We start from the raw sequence: 14,396 nt of genomic DNA, 5'->3' as shown, positions 1-14,396 counted from the left end.
ACCTAGTCCTTGACAATTTTTCTCTAAGTAACTACATCTTAATCTTGTGTCTTTAATGCCTTACTCATTCCTATGCTGACATCACCTAGGTTGTGCCTGAATCACAATCTTCATCGGACACATTGATGGAAAGATCTAGGTTTAAATCTTACTATTTTTCTTTACCAGTTGTGAGCTGGGAAATCATGGTCCATTTATTTATTTATGAACCACAGTTTCTTACTTTGTAGAATAGATTTTAGGAATATTAAACTAGGCTCAAAGTATGATGCGTAAGACATAATGAATCACTGTAAAAACAGGGATCTATCATTAGCATCATAAAGTAGGGGAGCTCAGTTACCTACCAATGGCTCATTGCTCTTCCTACATCCTAACCCTGGTGGAGCTAGTAGGCTATCTCAGTGACCAACACCTGGCATCTTACTGCTTGAACACTTGGACAGAGTTCTGCATAAATTGTGGATTACTTTTATGTACACTCATATGTATGTTCTTGTGGTTGTGTATGTATGCATGGGTGTGGAGGTCAGAGATTCACATTTGGTTTCTTCCTCAATTGAGCTCTATCACTGCTACTGCAATTTCTTCTCCTTCTTTTCATGCTCCTGCTCCTCCTCTTGCTCTTCCTCCTCTTTCTCTTTCTCCTCCTATTTCTTTTCACTGAATTTGGAGCTTGATGGTTTAGCAAAATCATCCTGGGATTCCTCCAGCAAGTCACAGGAATCTGTCTCTGCCTTCCCAGTGCTGGCGGGAGGGGTAGAAGTAATATGCTATGTACCTGGCTCATCCATGGGTGCAACAGATTGAATTCAGGTCCTCATACTTGGGTAGCAAGTATTTTACTGAGCCATCTCCACTAAACCTGTCCTTTTGATTATTAAAGACATTTGTAGGTAAGACACTGGTTTTAGGACTTTCAAAATACTATGGATTTTGGTCTTTGCCTAATAAGTTAAGCAGCATATGAGTGAATTAACCCAGATAAGAGTGATCTTTGGATGGTGCTTTAGACCTATGCTGAATCTCCTCACTATTTAAGAGTAATTAACCATGTGGAATTTCTAGAGCTGTGTTGATACTGGTAAGTTCAACTAATCATATAGAACTGCTAAGCAGAAAATTAAGTGAAAGGAGTGGGATGTAAAATAAATAAGCAACAAACAAACAAATAAATTTAAAAAATTAAGTGAAACCCAGACCATCTTTGTTAGTCTTTGAGAATATCATATGTGTATAAAGCTAAAATCCAAATGAATGAGCTCATGTTGCTCAAATGTTGCCTTGATAAGCAAGCCTTGTATACTCAAGTCTTTTCAACCTAGTACTTGACCGTGATCTACAAACTCATTGTGAAGCATGAATATACAACAGTACATCAGGTGTGTAGCCCCAGAACGTACCAGTGAGTTCCATGTGAATCCATGTGTGATGGTCTCTCATCACTGAGGAAAATTACGTTTCTTTCCCAGAGAAAATAGGGATCAGTGAGGACTACCTTCTATGAGATTTTTAACTTCATAAGTTTTTAAGTCTTTTAGTATTTATTTCATATTCATAAGTTTTGAACAATTCAACAGTGTTTTGTATAGTAGGAAGTCTTACAAACCTAATAAGAGATCAGCTTAGGGCCTATTAGTTGGAGGTCTTACCTCATTATATTCAATTACTACAGAAAATCAACTAGTAAGCCACAAAACTTTCAAAGCCTTCTGAATAGCCTTCTCTTTAGTGGTTTCCAATGTATATTAAAATAATCTACCTTTCCTTCCCATTGACTAAAGCCTTCTTAAATCCAGAAAGCTATATACATTTTTCTGTTCCCAGTAGTCCACAAAATATCTGGCACTTCATAAGCATTATAACTCAGTTGGTGGGTAGATAAAATTGGAATGTGATTGTTCACTCAGCAAAGACTTTTAGAGGACCTCATACAACAAGATTCTTTCACCTTTTCAAATATATATTTCAATATATACAGGGTTAGAGAAGTCACATCTTTAATATAATAAAGTTAAAAATTTAGACCTATATAAATTATTAAAGTACCTAATCAGGTTCCATGGCAAAGCACAGCCATGGTTATGAATTATAAATCCAAGAAGCAGTGAGTTAACTCCTACATTGTTCCATGGATGAGTCTCATCCATTGAAGTCATTCACCTCAACTTATTCAACCAAAACCTAAAAGTATTTGTGTATTTCTGTAGTTCTATTGATAGCAAGAGGGTTTTATGCATACAAAATCTCTCTCTCTCTCTCTCTCTCTCTCTCTCTCTCTCTCTCTCTCTCTCATAATAGTAACCCTGCCCCCTTCCTGGTAGGCAGCATGTTTTTTCGAGCACACAGTTTCTTAGCTATCCCTTGCAACACCAGATATTGATGAAGATTTGAACGGACTCCTATAGAAGTATGAACAACTTGAGTGTCTATGAACATGCGTTTTGAGCACTGTGCTAAAACTATTTGAGTTGATTCTCATATAAAAATAAGCATATCACCTTTTTTGCTCAAACAAACCAGAGGTTTAAAACAGTTCTGCCTAGAGTCATGACATGAAATACGATCTTTCATATTTGCAATGTTCTGTTCAATTGTGGCTGCACCAGGAAATGAGAACGCATTTCTTTATGGGCACAAATAAAAAGATAGTTATTATCTGTAAAATTCTTACGACATGATAGCAATCGCAAGAAACCCTTCTAAACAAGGCGTGAAAACGCAGATGAGATGTCCTTCCAATTAGTCATGTCTATCTGACAGATTTCTTTCTTTCTAAGTGAATTTGTGCTGAACATTTTATTTCGAGCCTCAGAGATTCTGATAAAAAGAGAAGAAAAAAAAAAGAAAGCTGTAGTTTTTTCTACATAAGACAGGTGGCGTAAGCATGCAACGCTTTAAAAAAATATCTAAAGTGATTGTTTTCTCTCGGATTCTTTGAAAAAGCTCGACTGCGCTGGGGTTTGAGGCTGAGCCGGTGACGTCAGCGTGGAATGCGGAGTCAGGCGCCCAGGCTCTCTATAAGCCGAGGAGCTGTCCGGTGCTGAAACGGCCCGAGCCCTCACTCAGCAGCAGAGGAGCATGCTTGGAGCCTTCCACACAACATAAGACAGAGGTAAGACTGCTTTCTCTTCTATTTACTGGAAAGTTCTCAATTGCGTGTCCCTCACTGTTTTTCCAGATGAGAGGAGAAAAACCGTTGACAAGCTTATATTGATAGAATAACCGGACAACCTGCTGCTTTTCAGGCATGGATACTCTACATGTGTGCCTAAATGAGGGATTCTGTCATTTACAGGACTTGTCAGAGAACATGCATTAACTATAATGCTATTCAGAAAAACAGTATGCAAGGAGAGGAGAAAAGTTGAGAATTTTAATGTCAACATGCTGATTAATGTAAAGTTAACCAAACCTTATGTTTTGATTCTTTTCCTGTGTTGTTTTTCTCCCAAGAGTCAGATATAGAACCAAGAATATAATTTATATGCTTAATAATCTTAACAGTCAGTTTACAAGGATTCAAATGTCATTAATCATGAGTCACAGGGGCAAAAAAATTAATTTGTTTTTTCTTTGATATTTACCTTATGGGAACTCTAAATTAATTATTAATTATTTTATGAACTAGTATATTCCAGAAGGGCTTATGTTATTATGTGCTAATTTTAGTCCTTAGAAAGCAGCTTAGAATAATTTTGAACATTGATATTTTTCCCTTTTCAAAGGTGAACTATTACTTTGGAGGAAAGGTTTATGTTACTATGAATTACAGAGAAATGATAACTTTGAATCCAAGGAAGAAAATATATAGATGGGTATAGACTATGATTGTAATTTTTATGCGTTGGTTGGAAAAGCTGATGTGTTACTTGCTGAAGAGATTGACTGAAACAAATTTATTTCTGTTTATCCTAACTAGGTGGATTGTTTAAATCAGATGTATTCACATGTGTTTATGGTTCAGTGTCAATGTTCCATCTGATTTCATAAGAAAGACGTTTTTACTGTACGGGGAGTCAGTAATAGCTGTCCGAGGAGACACAATGTTCCTACCACTTAGACTTCATAAAATTAAGATTTAAATCAGACACTGTGTAAGATGTTAGAACTATTAAAGCCATTTTCACTGCTTGCAAGGGAAGCTCCTGGGGAAATGAAGTCCTTAGAGTGTTGGAAGCAATAACAGTGTCATCCAAAGTAAACCAGAGTCAGTGACGAGATGGGCATGCCTGCTAGGCTGTGGTTCAAACTGCAAAGAGCATTCTTTCTCTAATTCTACAGAAAAACCTCCCTTCAAAGTAGTGGCTTCACAGATAATCATGTAATCCATATGTTAAGATTTGTTAATATGTCAAGATAATGATCTTAAAGCAAATGCAATATGGTTTTCAAGATAACATTTGACATGACAGTGGTGAAACCTGATTCACAAAGCTAAATCAATCCTGAAGTAATATGAAATATATATTATATACGTAGAACCTTTATTTAAACTTCATTATATCACTCATAGGATAATTAATACAGTTTCTAGAAGTAAGCATTTGTTTATTTTGAAAACATTCTGTGTATGCTTAAATAACCTACTTGGTGGTAATTTTAATCAGCCTATGTATCTATGCAAAGGAAGTTTCTGTCCCTACAACCTATTGACAGCTATAAAAATTATATCATTCATTATCAACAAGATCTGTTAAGCAATACCTTGATGTTTAATCTAACAGGAAATTATTTTCACATAACTTTGCTTATTTGTCACAAACCAGGATTCATTGAAGGCATGAATAAACTTATAAATTTATTTAATGCATTTGTTTACAAAAGAATTTGCAAGGATTGAAATAGCTTCTCCAACTTTCAGCAATGCCAACAGGAAACATCCAAATGATTCCTCTTACTAATACATCTGTGAGATTTTAAAAATATTGGAGAGAAAAATGAATGAATTGGTTTTTTCTTTTCTTTTCTTTTTTTTAAGTAGGAAGAATACAACACATCGTCTGTGTTTATCTAAATTGGGAGTTACATAGTAGTTATTTTCAGATTTTTCTAACAGTGTGTGTGAGTCATTTAAGATTTCACAGGTCCTTACAAAAATAGACAGAGACATAAGACAAACTGAATCTGAGCACTCAAAAGCTTAGAAATAGACTAGTTAACTAAACTTATGTTCTCTCTGTAGCATCTGTTTATTTACTATACACTAGAGGAAAGATGAAAAATATAACCGTAATTGCATTTTGTAAGTCAGCCATAATACAATTATTTGATGATAGGCACATTGAAAAATTTAAAAGTGTAGGTTATTAATTTTTCAGGCTTCCACAAAAAGCTTCCTTGATTTAGTATACTAACTGAGACCAGGGAGGACTCAGGTTCTGGGGATTAGTAGCTACCTGCTGGATTTATCATTCAGTGAGTTGACCAGTACCCATGCACAAGGTATTCAGTGTTACTGACACTAATATGTTACAATGCATCATCTTATATAGCTGTCGCATTTCTACAACAAAATTGGATGTCTAACCCAGAGTATACATCAAAAGGGCTATTATTTTGACACAATCTTATGGGATAATTATATGTATATGTACATGTGTCACAAGAAATTATTTTCAGATAGATTTTAATAGAATGCCATTTGAAGAAATTACAATGCTTTAGAAAGTCTTTTTGTTGAAAAGAGTAAATGAAAGACACAAAATTTGAAAAGCTTCCTGTCAATGTTTTCTTCAAGAGAATGTCAGACAAGCTTGATACAAATGAGTAATGGTTTTCCTGTAGATTCCTATGGTTAGTATATGATGATCATACAGGAAATATTCATCAACTTTAAATAGTTTTCCTAGGTGTAATATTAAACTATTTCTTTTCCATTCTCCATTGTGGCTTGTGTTTTTCTTTTCTTCCCATTGTGTCTTCCAGGTTGTATCATTTGTGATAATTCATATTTTCTATGTTTTCAGGAAATCCTTAAGACATGGCTGAGGCTAAGGCTTATCGATTCGGAGCAGTTCTGCTTCTTATCCACTTAATTTTCCTCGTCTCTGGAGCCGAAGCAGCTTCCTTCCAGCGAAACCAGCTGCTTCAGAGAGAACCAGACCTCAGATTGGAGAATGTCCAAAAGTTTCCTAGTCCAGAAATGATCAGGGCTTTGGAGTACATAGAAAAGCTCAGGCAGCAAGCTCACAGAGAAGAAAGCAGCCCAGACTACAATCCCTACCAAGGCATCTCTGTTCCTCTTCAACTCAAAGAAAACGGAGAAGAAAGTCACTTGGCAGAGAGCTCAAGGGATATACTGAGTGAAGACGAGTGGATGCGGATAATACTCGAGGCTCTGAGGCAGGCTGAAAACGAGCCGCCATCTGCCCCCAAAGAAAACAAGCCCTATGCCTTGAATCTGGAGAAGAACTTTCCCGTGGATACGCCTGATGACTATGAGACTCAACAGTGGCCTGAAAGGAAACTCAAGCACATGCGGTTCCCTCTCATGTATGAAGAGAATTCCAGAGAAAACCCCTTCAAACGCACAAATGAAATAGTCGAAGAACAATACACACCTCAAAGTCTTGCTACCCTGGAGTCTGTGTTCCAAGAGCTTGGGAAACTGACAGGGCCAAACAACCAGAAGCGTGAGAGGGTTGATGACGAACAAAAGCTCTACACGGATGATGAAGATGACGTGTACAAGACCAACAACATTGCCTATGAAGATGTGGTGGGAGGAGAAGACTGGAGCCCCATAGAGGAGAAAATAGAGACTCAAACCCAGGAAGAGGTGAGAGACAGCAAAGAGAACACAGAAAAAAACGAACAAATCAACGAAGAGATGAAACGTTCAGGGCAGTTGGGGCTCCCTGATGAAGATAACCGGAAAGAGAGTAAAGACCAACTCTCAGAGGATGCCGCCAAAGTCATCACCTACTTGAGAAGGTTAGTGAATGCTGTGGGCAGTGGGAGGTCACAGAATGGGCAAAATGGGGACAGGGCAGCCAGGCTTCTTGAGAAGCCCTTTGATTCTCAGTCTATTTATCAGCTGATTGAAATCTCTAGGAATTTGCAGATACCCCCTGAAGACTTAATTGAGATGCTCAAAGCTGGAGAGAAGCCAAATGGGTTGGTGGAGCCAGAGCAGGATCTGGAGCTTGCTGTTGACCTAGATGACATCCCAGAGGCTGACATAGACCGTCCAGACATGTTTCAAAGTAAGATGCTCTCCAAGAGTGGGTATCCCAAGGCACCTGGTCGTGGTATGATAGAGGCCTTGCCTGAGGGGCTCAGTGTTGAGGACATTTTAAATGTTTTAGGGATGGAGAATGTAGCAAATCAGAAGTCCCCATATTTTCCCAACCAATATAGCCGAGACAAGGCTCTGCTGAGGCTTCCTTATGGTCCTGGGAAATCTAGAGCCAACCAGATTCCCAAAGTAGCCTGGATTCCAGATGTTGAAAGCAGACAAGCACCCTATGAAAATCTGAATGATAAGGACCAGGAATTGGGAGAATACTTAGCCAGGATGCTAGTTAAGTACCCTGAGCTTATGAATACCAACCAGCTGAAGAGAGTGCCCAGCCCAGGCTCCTCAGAAGATGACATCCAAGAAGAAGAGCAGCTCGAACAGGCCATCAAGGAGCATCTCGGTCAAGGAAGCTCCCAGGAAATGGAGAAACTGGCCAAGGTGAGCAAAAGGATCCCTGTAGGATCCCTGAAGAATGAGGACACTCCAAGCAGGCAGTACCTGGATGAAGATATGCTCCTGAAAGTGCTGGAGTACCTCAATCAAGAACAGGCAGAGCAGGGAAGGGAGCATCTTGCCAAGAGGGCCATGGAAAACATGTAAACAGCTTTAATGCCCAATCTCCCTTCTTTCCCCCAAGTGAACCCCCTACATTTCTCTTAAGTGTGTTGATCTCTATCCTGTTAACAGTGTAATATCTTTAAGTGATGTACAGGCAGATGACTCCAGATCATTTTGGGGGTCTGCTTCACTTATTCTGAGCTGTTATGTTATGTATGGATTTGTGTAAATGTTATGATTCCCAGATTTAAAAACATATGTTCTTTATTCAAGAAAGATATCTATGATAGTGTTGACTAATGTATCTAATGGTCATGGTATTGACAATGCTCATATATGATAAAGAGCATCTTATAATTATCTTGGAAGTTTTTAACATTTATTGAATTATTTTGTTACTGTCTGTAGTGTTTTGTGGAGTTCTGGACCAAAACCAATAAAGCATTATAAATATATAGTTTTACTTATAAGGCCTTTTCTATTGTGTGCTTTATTGTTGATTAATAAATGTTATTTCTGGATACCTTTGGACTTTTTATTCTGGAAACCAGAAACAAGTGGCATGAATCAAGCAGCATGGAGCCAGAGGAGAAAATCATTACTGACCACAGGCAATCCAGGTAAGAAATGAATCTCATATGTGATCATATTTTCTGCTTACAGGATGCTGTAAGCATTCTCCAACAGCCTTATGTCTCTTCATGTTTTCCACATACCTCATTAACAAAACAAGACTTTGGGTATAATTTTTACACTTTATATTAATAGAAGACATTAAACTTTCCACACTCATCACAATATCAAAATGAAAGAAACGGGGGAAGAGAAGAAGGGAGGGAGGAACAGGACAGGAGAGAAGGAAAGAACAAAGATAGGGAGGGAGAAAGGGAGGGAACGAAGGAAGGATGGAGGGAGGGAGTAAGATAGAGTTGGGGGAAGGGAAGAAGAAAAGGAGAGAGGGAGGGAAGGAGGAAAGAAAATTAGTTGCTGGGTGTATGGCAATCAGAAATGACTACATATTTGGAGGCAAGCTGCATGAATTCAAGCCACATGAATTCTCCAAAGAAAATGCTTATTGCAGAATGAGTGAACTATCACGGGCAAGGTGAGAACCAACTGGACCGTATACTCTACCTCCTGCTTTGGTGCCATGGCACACATCTGTTACAATGAACGTCACCACAGAGCATGGCATCAGCATGGTGAGGTGTCGGTGCCATTATAACAATAAAGGCCAAAACAACACAACAGCCAGGTGGGCAATAAAACAATAGTGCCTATAAACACATAGTCAATAATAGTTATATGTCAAACACTATATGAGATACTTTATGTACATTAGCTCATTTGGTTCATATTACCTCATCATTAAGGATGAATTTTAATATCTTACTTTGTATCTGAAAAAACAAAAATCAGAAAATTTTAGTAATACTCTAAAAGTATTACTAAATACTTTTAGTAATCCAGAATGAATGAATAGATACTCTAAAAGCCATCCAGAATGAATGAACTAGAATACTAGTTGCAAAGATCTGTACTTTTAGCCACTCCCTTACTCTGCCTGACTGAAAGTATTTTTGGCTGAAGGATGGGACACAGAATGGTGAAAGGCTCATGAAAGTTTAGTACATATCACTTCCAAAGTATAGCATATATGCATGTGTAGGGCATGTCTGTGTGTACGTATGTATGTTTGTATATGCATGTATGTGTGTACATATGTGTGTCTCACTAAATACATAGTTTCCTTTTCTCTTTTTCTTTTTTCTTTTGCTAGATTCTTTTATTTATTTATTGGTCTAATTATCACTCAGTTTCATGAAGTGCTGGCATCTGGAGAAGGAACCTGAGAAGTGACTTTTCAGTATAGATCATTTAACCTGTGATCTATATTCTCCTATATGTTTAGGATGAAAAGTTCCTTAGTCAGAAGGAACGTTTATGAGTGATAGAATGGAGCTTTAACCCATCACTAACCATAACCCTCACGCACAGACCCTGTGCTGTTCTGCTGATTTGTTGTGTTTGGAGTCAGATGCCAAGAGACATTCAGGAGCAAACTGAGACTGACTCAAATTCAAGTTCAAATGCTGAGAGATTCAGGATTATCTGTATGGTCTAAAATGGCAGATTATTCTATATGCCACAGACACCGCCTGCACAGTATACACTCTCCAATATTATAAATTGTGTATTAAGTTACTTCTTGGATCCTGGCTATTTTAATACAAGCCCTAAGCAGAAACATGAATGTGACATCCTCATTTGACTTAGTAGATTTTTTCCCTCACTATAATGTTTAAACAATCTATGAAGATGTTGGACAGTGAGAACAAGCCAACAGGCCTAGCCAGTCAGGCTCCAGGATGGATGAACAGGGCAAGGGGATGGTGGTGTAGTTCTGCTACACCATGCTGCATTTCTCTTAAAGCCTCAATTAGGCTTGATGTTTCATGAATCTCTTATGGAGGTGTTGCAGACATCAAGATTGGCATTTTGGGCGATACTTAATTTAGATTACATATTCTTCGCCTGACCTCCCCCAGACCTCAGCCAGCGAACATCTCTGGCCTTCCACAGCACCATCATATCCTCAACTATTGACTCACCAGAGTTACTTATTTCTGATTCACTTTTTTTCGTGAATACTTGGCTATGTTGCTCTTTAGCATAGGAAATGAGGCTCCAAGTACCGTTCAAGGATGCACATGATAAATTAATTGGAATTAGAGCAATATTGTCCCTTTCTCAGTCAGAAACCACCTTCATCAGAAATCAAGCTGTCTAAGTATATATATACCTTCAAAGGTTAACACTGGGAGATGAATCTAGATCCTTCCTTCAGGGGAGTCCATATCTCTACCAGCTAGAATCAAATGGGGGCCTAGCATTCTATCTGCTCTCTGTAAGACTCCTGACAACCCAGATCTTCACCCCTTTCAGTGTGTGTGATCTATCCAGTAAGCTTCTGTGGTGGTCTGAGTGAGAAATATTATCCCTGGGCTCAGGTATTCCAACACATGGTTCTCAGTGGGTGATGCTCTCTGGGGAGTTTTAGGTAGTATAGCCTTGCTGCTTGAAGGGTATCTCTGGGAGCAGGCTTTGAGAGTATATAATCTCGCCATATTTATAGTCCACTCTCTGCTTGTGAAGATATGAGCTTACTGTCTGCTCCTGCTGCCATGTCTGCTCTTTCTGGCATGCTTACCTGATATGATGGGTTACTATCTCTGTGGAACCATAAGTCAAAATAAATTCTCTCTCCCTTAGGTTGCTTTGGGCTGTAGTGTTTTATCATTGCCACAGAAAAATAAGGAAAACAAGCAGCCATGGGTACAATTAGCTCAATTTTTGCTTTGTGTTCTTTGCAACAAGGCTTCCAAGTTGTCATCACCTCTCACATCCTGGCCTCCCTACACTTGAATTTTACTTTTCTGAATCTTAACTCCCAATATTCTACAGCTGTTTAGTCTATACCTTTTTATACTCAAGTCAATTATAAACAGAAACCTGGTACACACTTCTGTGAACACCCCTCCAATTTATTTTTCTAAGAGAACCTAATTGACCCTTAAAGTTTCTGCTTCCTTCCAGCACTCTTCCTTGCTTATTTTTTTACTGTCTGTAATCCCTTCTTTTTCCATAAAGTATAACTCTCATATAGCACGCACTTCTCAGGGATTACCTAGATCATACTGGCCCATTTGATGATACATACAGTCATCAGGTGATGGAAAGTATGATGTGAAGCAGATCCTGTGAGACAGGAAACTGTGCCAGACAGCAGCCAGTTTCAACAACCCACTTCCTTCAGTGAGACTTCACCTTCCAGAGGTTCCATAACCTCTCGAGCAGTACCTGCTTTGGATCCAGTATTCAGACAGATGAGCCTGTGTGAAATATGTCACACTATTACACTGCTACATTAGTAAATGTTCTTGTTGTCTCAAAACAGATCGCGTAAGAGCTATTCTAAATGTTCACGTAATGAAATAAATGGGAGAAAACATAACCTTTGATCTAGATTTAAATATTCTTTGGTGTCAAGTCTTTCATCTCTATTACAAGAAGACATAGAAATTTTGTGGGAGCTCACACATGTCTGAAGCTTAACCAGAAGAGCCCAGACAAAACACTCCAGCTCATGAAGACCAGGTTCAGTTATATTTACAGTGTAACATCACATTATCAAAAGAGCCCCGATGTGATTAGGCCATCTGTTCAGACGCACCAGCTTTCTAGCACAACAAAATTACACCTACTTACTATTTCTCAGAATCAATATAGATGAAAATTATAGTTATTTTGACCACAGAAGAAAAAAGGTTTCTGCTATAATGGTGTGGACATTAGCCACATGTTGATAAATGTTACTTCATTTATCAACATTTATCAAATGTTAGAACACGTGGCTGCTATAGCTGATGCTGCTTACTCTGTAGCTGTTATTCCTGACCCTTGGAAGACTAGGATGCCCTGGGGCTTTAATCTTGGAAGTTTGCAAGGGCAGAAAGAAACAAGGATAGAGAACCCCTAGCTGGTTTTACTCCCTTTGATCTGACAGTGAAATGGCAAGCTTGTCTCCAGGTGTTCACTACTGCTTACACTCTAGATGGCTCGTCATAGCAAATGTCAGGAATTGTTTTTGTAGAAGACCCAAGATACATACGTATTTGTATGTGTTTTCTACTCCCAGGAAAATGTATTGCTGATGCTTTGAGGTTTGTTATTTTATCAGTCTCTCTCCCTCTCCCTCTCCTTTTCTCTTTCCCTCTCCCTTTCTCTCCTCTCTCATTTTTGATGTAGTAGCTGCTGTCGTTCCTCCTCTTGCCCCAGCCCTGATACACTGTTTTCTCAGCCTGTTACTTTCTGTCCCTTATGCTGTAACTATGTGGAGAAAGTGGTTCTGAAACAACATGTTCTAGTCTAATTGTCATTGGGTCCAATTTAAATCAGTCCATTTCCTGAGAATCGTTGAGAGGTTTGTGGGTGGTAGAAATCAACAATTCAGGGTTATATTAGGTTGACAATCCCATTTTATTCTAAAATCAGCCAATGTGGGCAGGGAAAACAGAAGAGATGAAGTTTCCATGTGATATGATTATCTTTTCTGCTATTATTGCTGAAATCCCTTCATTTTGGAGAAATAAAGAATTATTTAGCAGAGTTATTTGTCATCCATTTCCCAAAGAAGAGACATTGATGGGAAGATAATCTCTACAGATATAAGGCTATTTAACAACAAGGTTTTTGTTTTTGTGTTTGCTTTTTAAAAGTGCAATTTAGGAACTACTGAGATGACTCAGCATACAAAGGTGCTGCAGAGTCAGATCTCATGCAGGACTCACAGGTGGAAGGAGGAAATCAAATCCTGAAACTTGTTCTCTGACCTCCATGGTATACACACACACACACACACACACACACACACACACACACACACACACAATTTTAAAATGCAATTTTGATTAAAAATAGCAAGCTATTTTTCCTTGATTTTCCCCATCCATGGGTATTACATCGAGACAACTAAAGAGCAAATAAAATAGATACCTCTCTTTTTCCTCCTTACTGATAATCCCATAATTCAATTCATTCTGAGCCAACAGGTTGCTATGGTAGCAGGGGAGTCAGGGTTACAGCCTTGACTGGTTCTGCAGTGTAGAATCAGCTCCATGCAGCATGAACTTCAGAGTGCACAAGACCAGTGGAAGCAGTTTCTGCTTTGACCTACAGACTTCCTGCATCTTTAAGAAAACAAAACTAAGCTAGTGGCAGTGCCAGGCCAAGCCTCCAGCCTTTCCGGGGTGCTGAATGGAGCAAGCCACAACGATTCAAGGATTCTGTTTTTATTTAGCTTAGGATTTGATCCTTTAAAGACTCATTATGTAAAGGTAAGTTAAAATCAACAGCAATAGAAAGAGTGAAAAGAATTTGTGATTCTGTTCACTTCTCCCTAGAGCTAAGCTAAAGGTTTAATTTCTAAAAACATGTTTGCTCACATACACTGAAACCATATTAGGAGTGGGATTTATACTATAAATGTTTATTTTGAAATCTATCTATTATGTGAAAATTGCCTTCCTAATACAAGATTATATGTTAATATAAATATCACATATATGTGATTTGGAATATGCATGTGGAAATATGTTATGCACACATGACACATGATATGCTCTATATACGTGAAACATACATATATATGCAAATACGCATGCATATAAAAATAATTTAATTTACATATACAGCTACTAAAATCAATAATTGCTATTGCCCCTGATATGCTATCTCACATTTTCTCCATGAAGATTTCTTGTCTCCTCTTTGTCCAGAGGAAAACTTAACCTTTCTGTGGCTACAGCTATAACATTGAAGAAGAATATCAATAAAAGGCAAGTAAGAGATAAATCATTTCTTGTAAATGCTGTTTACATTCTTATTTGTTGTGAAATGAAAACCTTTTGGGACTGGAGTATATTAGGGCCAGAGAGACACCGGATCTAACCCAATGGTTCTCAACCTTTCTAACGCTGTGACATTTTAATAAAATTCCTCATGGTACAGTGACCCCCCAACCATAAAATTACTT

At 38.3% G+C, this 14,396-nt stretch overlaps 1 protein-coding gene across 2 annotated transcripts; it reads left to right on the top strand.

The window, feature by feature from the left end:
- The first annotated feature begins 3,046 nt into the window (after nt 1–3,046).
- On the top strand, nt 3,047–8,616 carry Scg2 (secretogranin II). 2 transcript variants are annotated; one of them, XM_028760735.1, is made up of 3 exons: nt 3,047–3,115; nt 5,970–6,936; nt 7,057–8,616. In XM_028760735.1, exons 2-3 carry the CDS (start codon nt 5,984–5,986, stop codon nt 7,841–7,843), a joined length of 1,740 nt encoding a protein of 579 aa, XP_028616568.1. In that variant the 5' UTR covers nt 3,047–3,115; nt 5,970–5,983; the 3' UTR covers nt 7,844–8,616. The 2 variants fall into 2 exon arrangements, with proteins under 2 accessions (XP_028616568.1, XP_028616567.1); XM_028760734.1 differs by having other exon boundaries at nt 5,970–7,843.
- Nucleotides 8,617–14,396: the final 5,780 nt, after the last annotated feature.

This window comes from Grammomys surdaster, unplaced genomic scaffold, assembly GCF_004785775.1.
Source record: "Grammomys surdaster isolate TR1022 unplaced genomic scaffold, NIH_TR_1.0 126546, whole genome shotgun sequence".
Classification (NCBI taxonomy): Eukaryota; Metazoa; Chordata; class Mammalia; order Rodentia; family Muridae; genus Grammomys; species Grammomys surdaster.
Note: the sequence above shows the minus strand (reverse complement) of the source record. Positions and strands in the feature narration are given on the sequence as shown.

What these genes read in the sequence shown, in the direction of transcription:
- Scg2 (XM_028760734.1), top strand. Translation starts at nt 5,984, where the DNA reads ATGGCTGAGGCTAAGGCTTATCGATTCGGAGCAGTTCTGCTTCTTATC.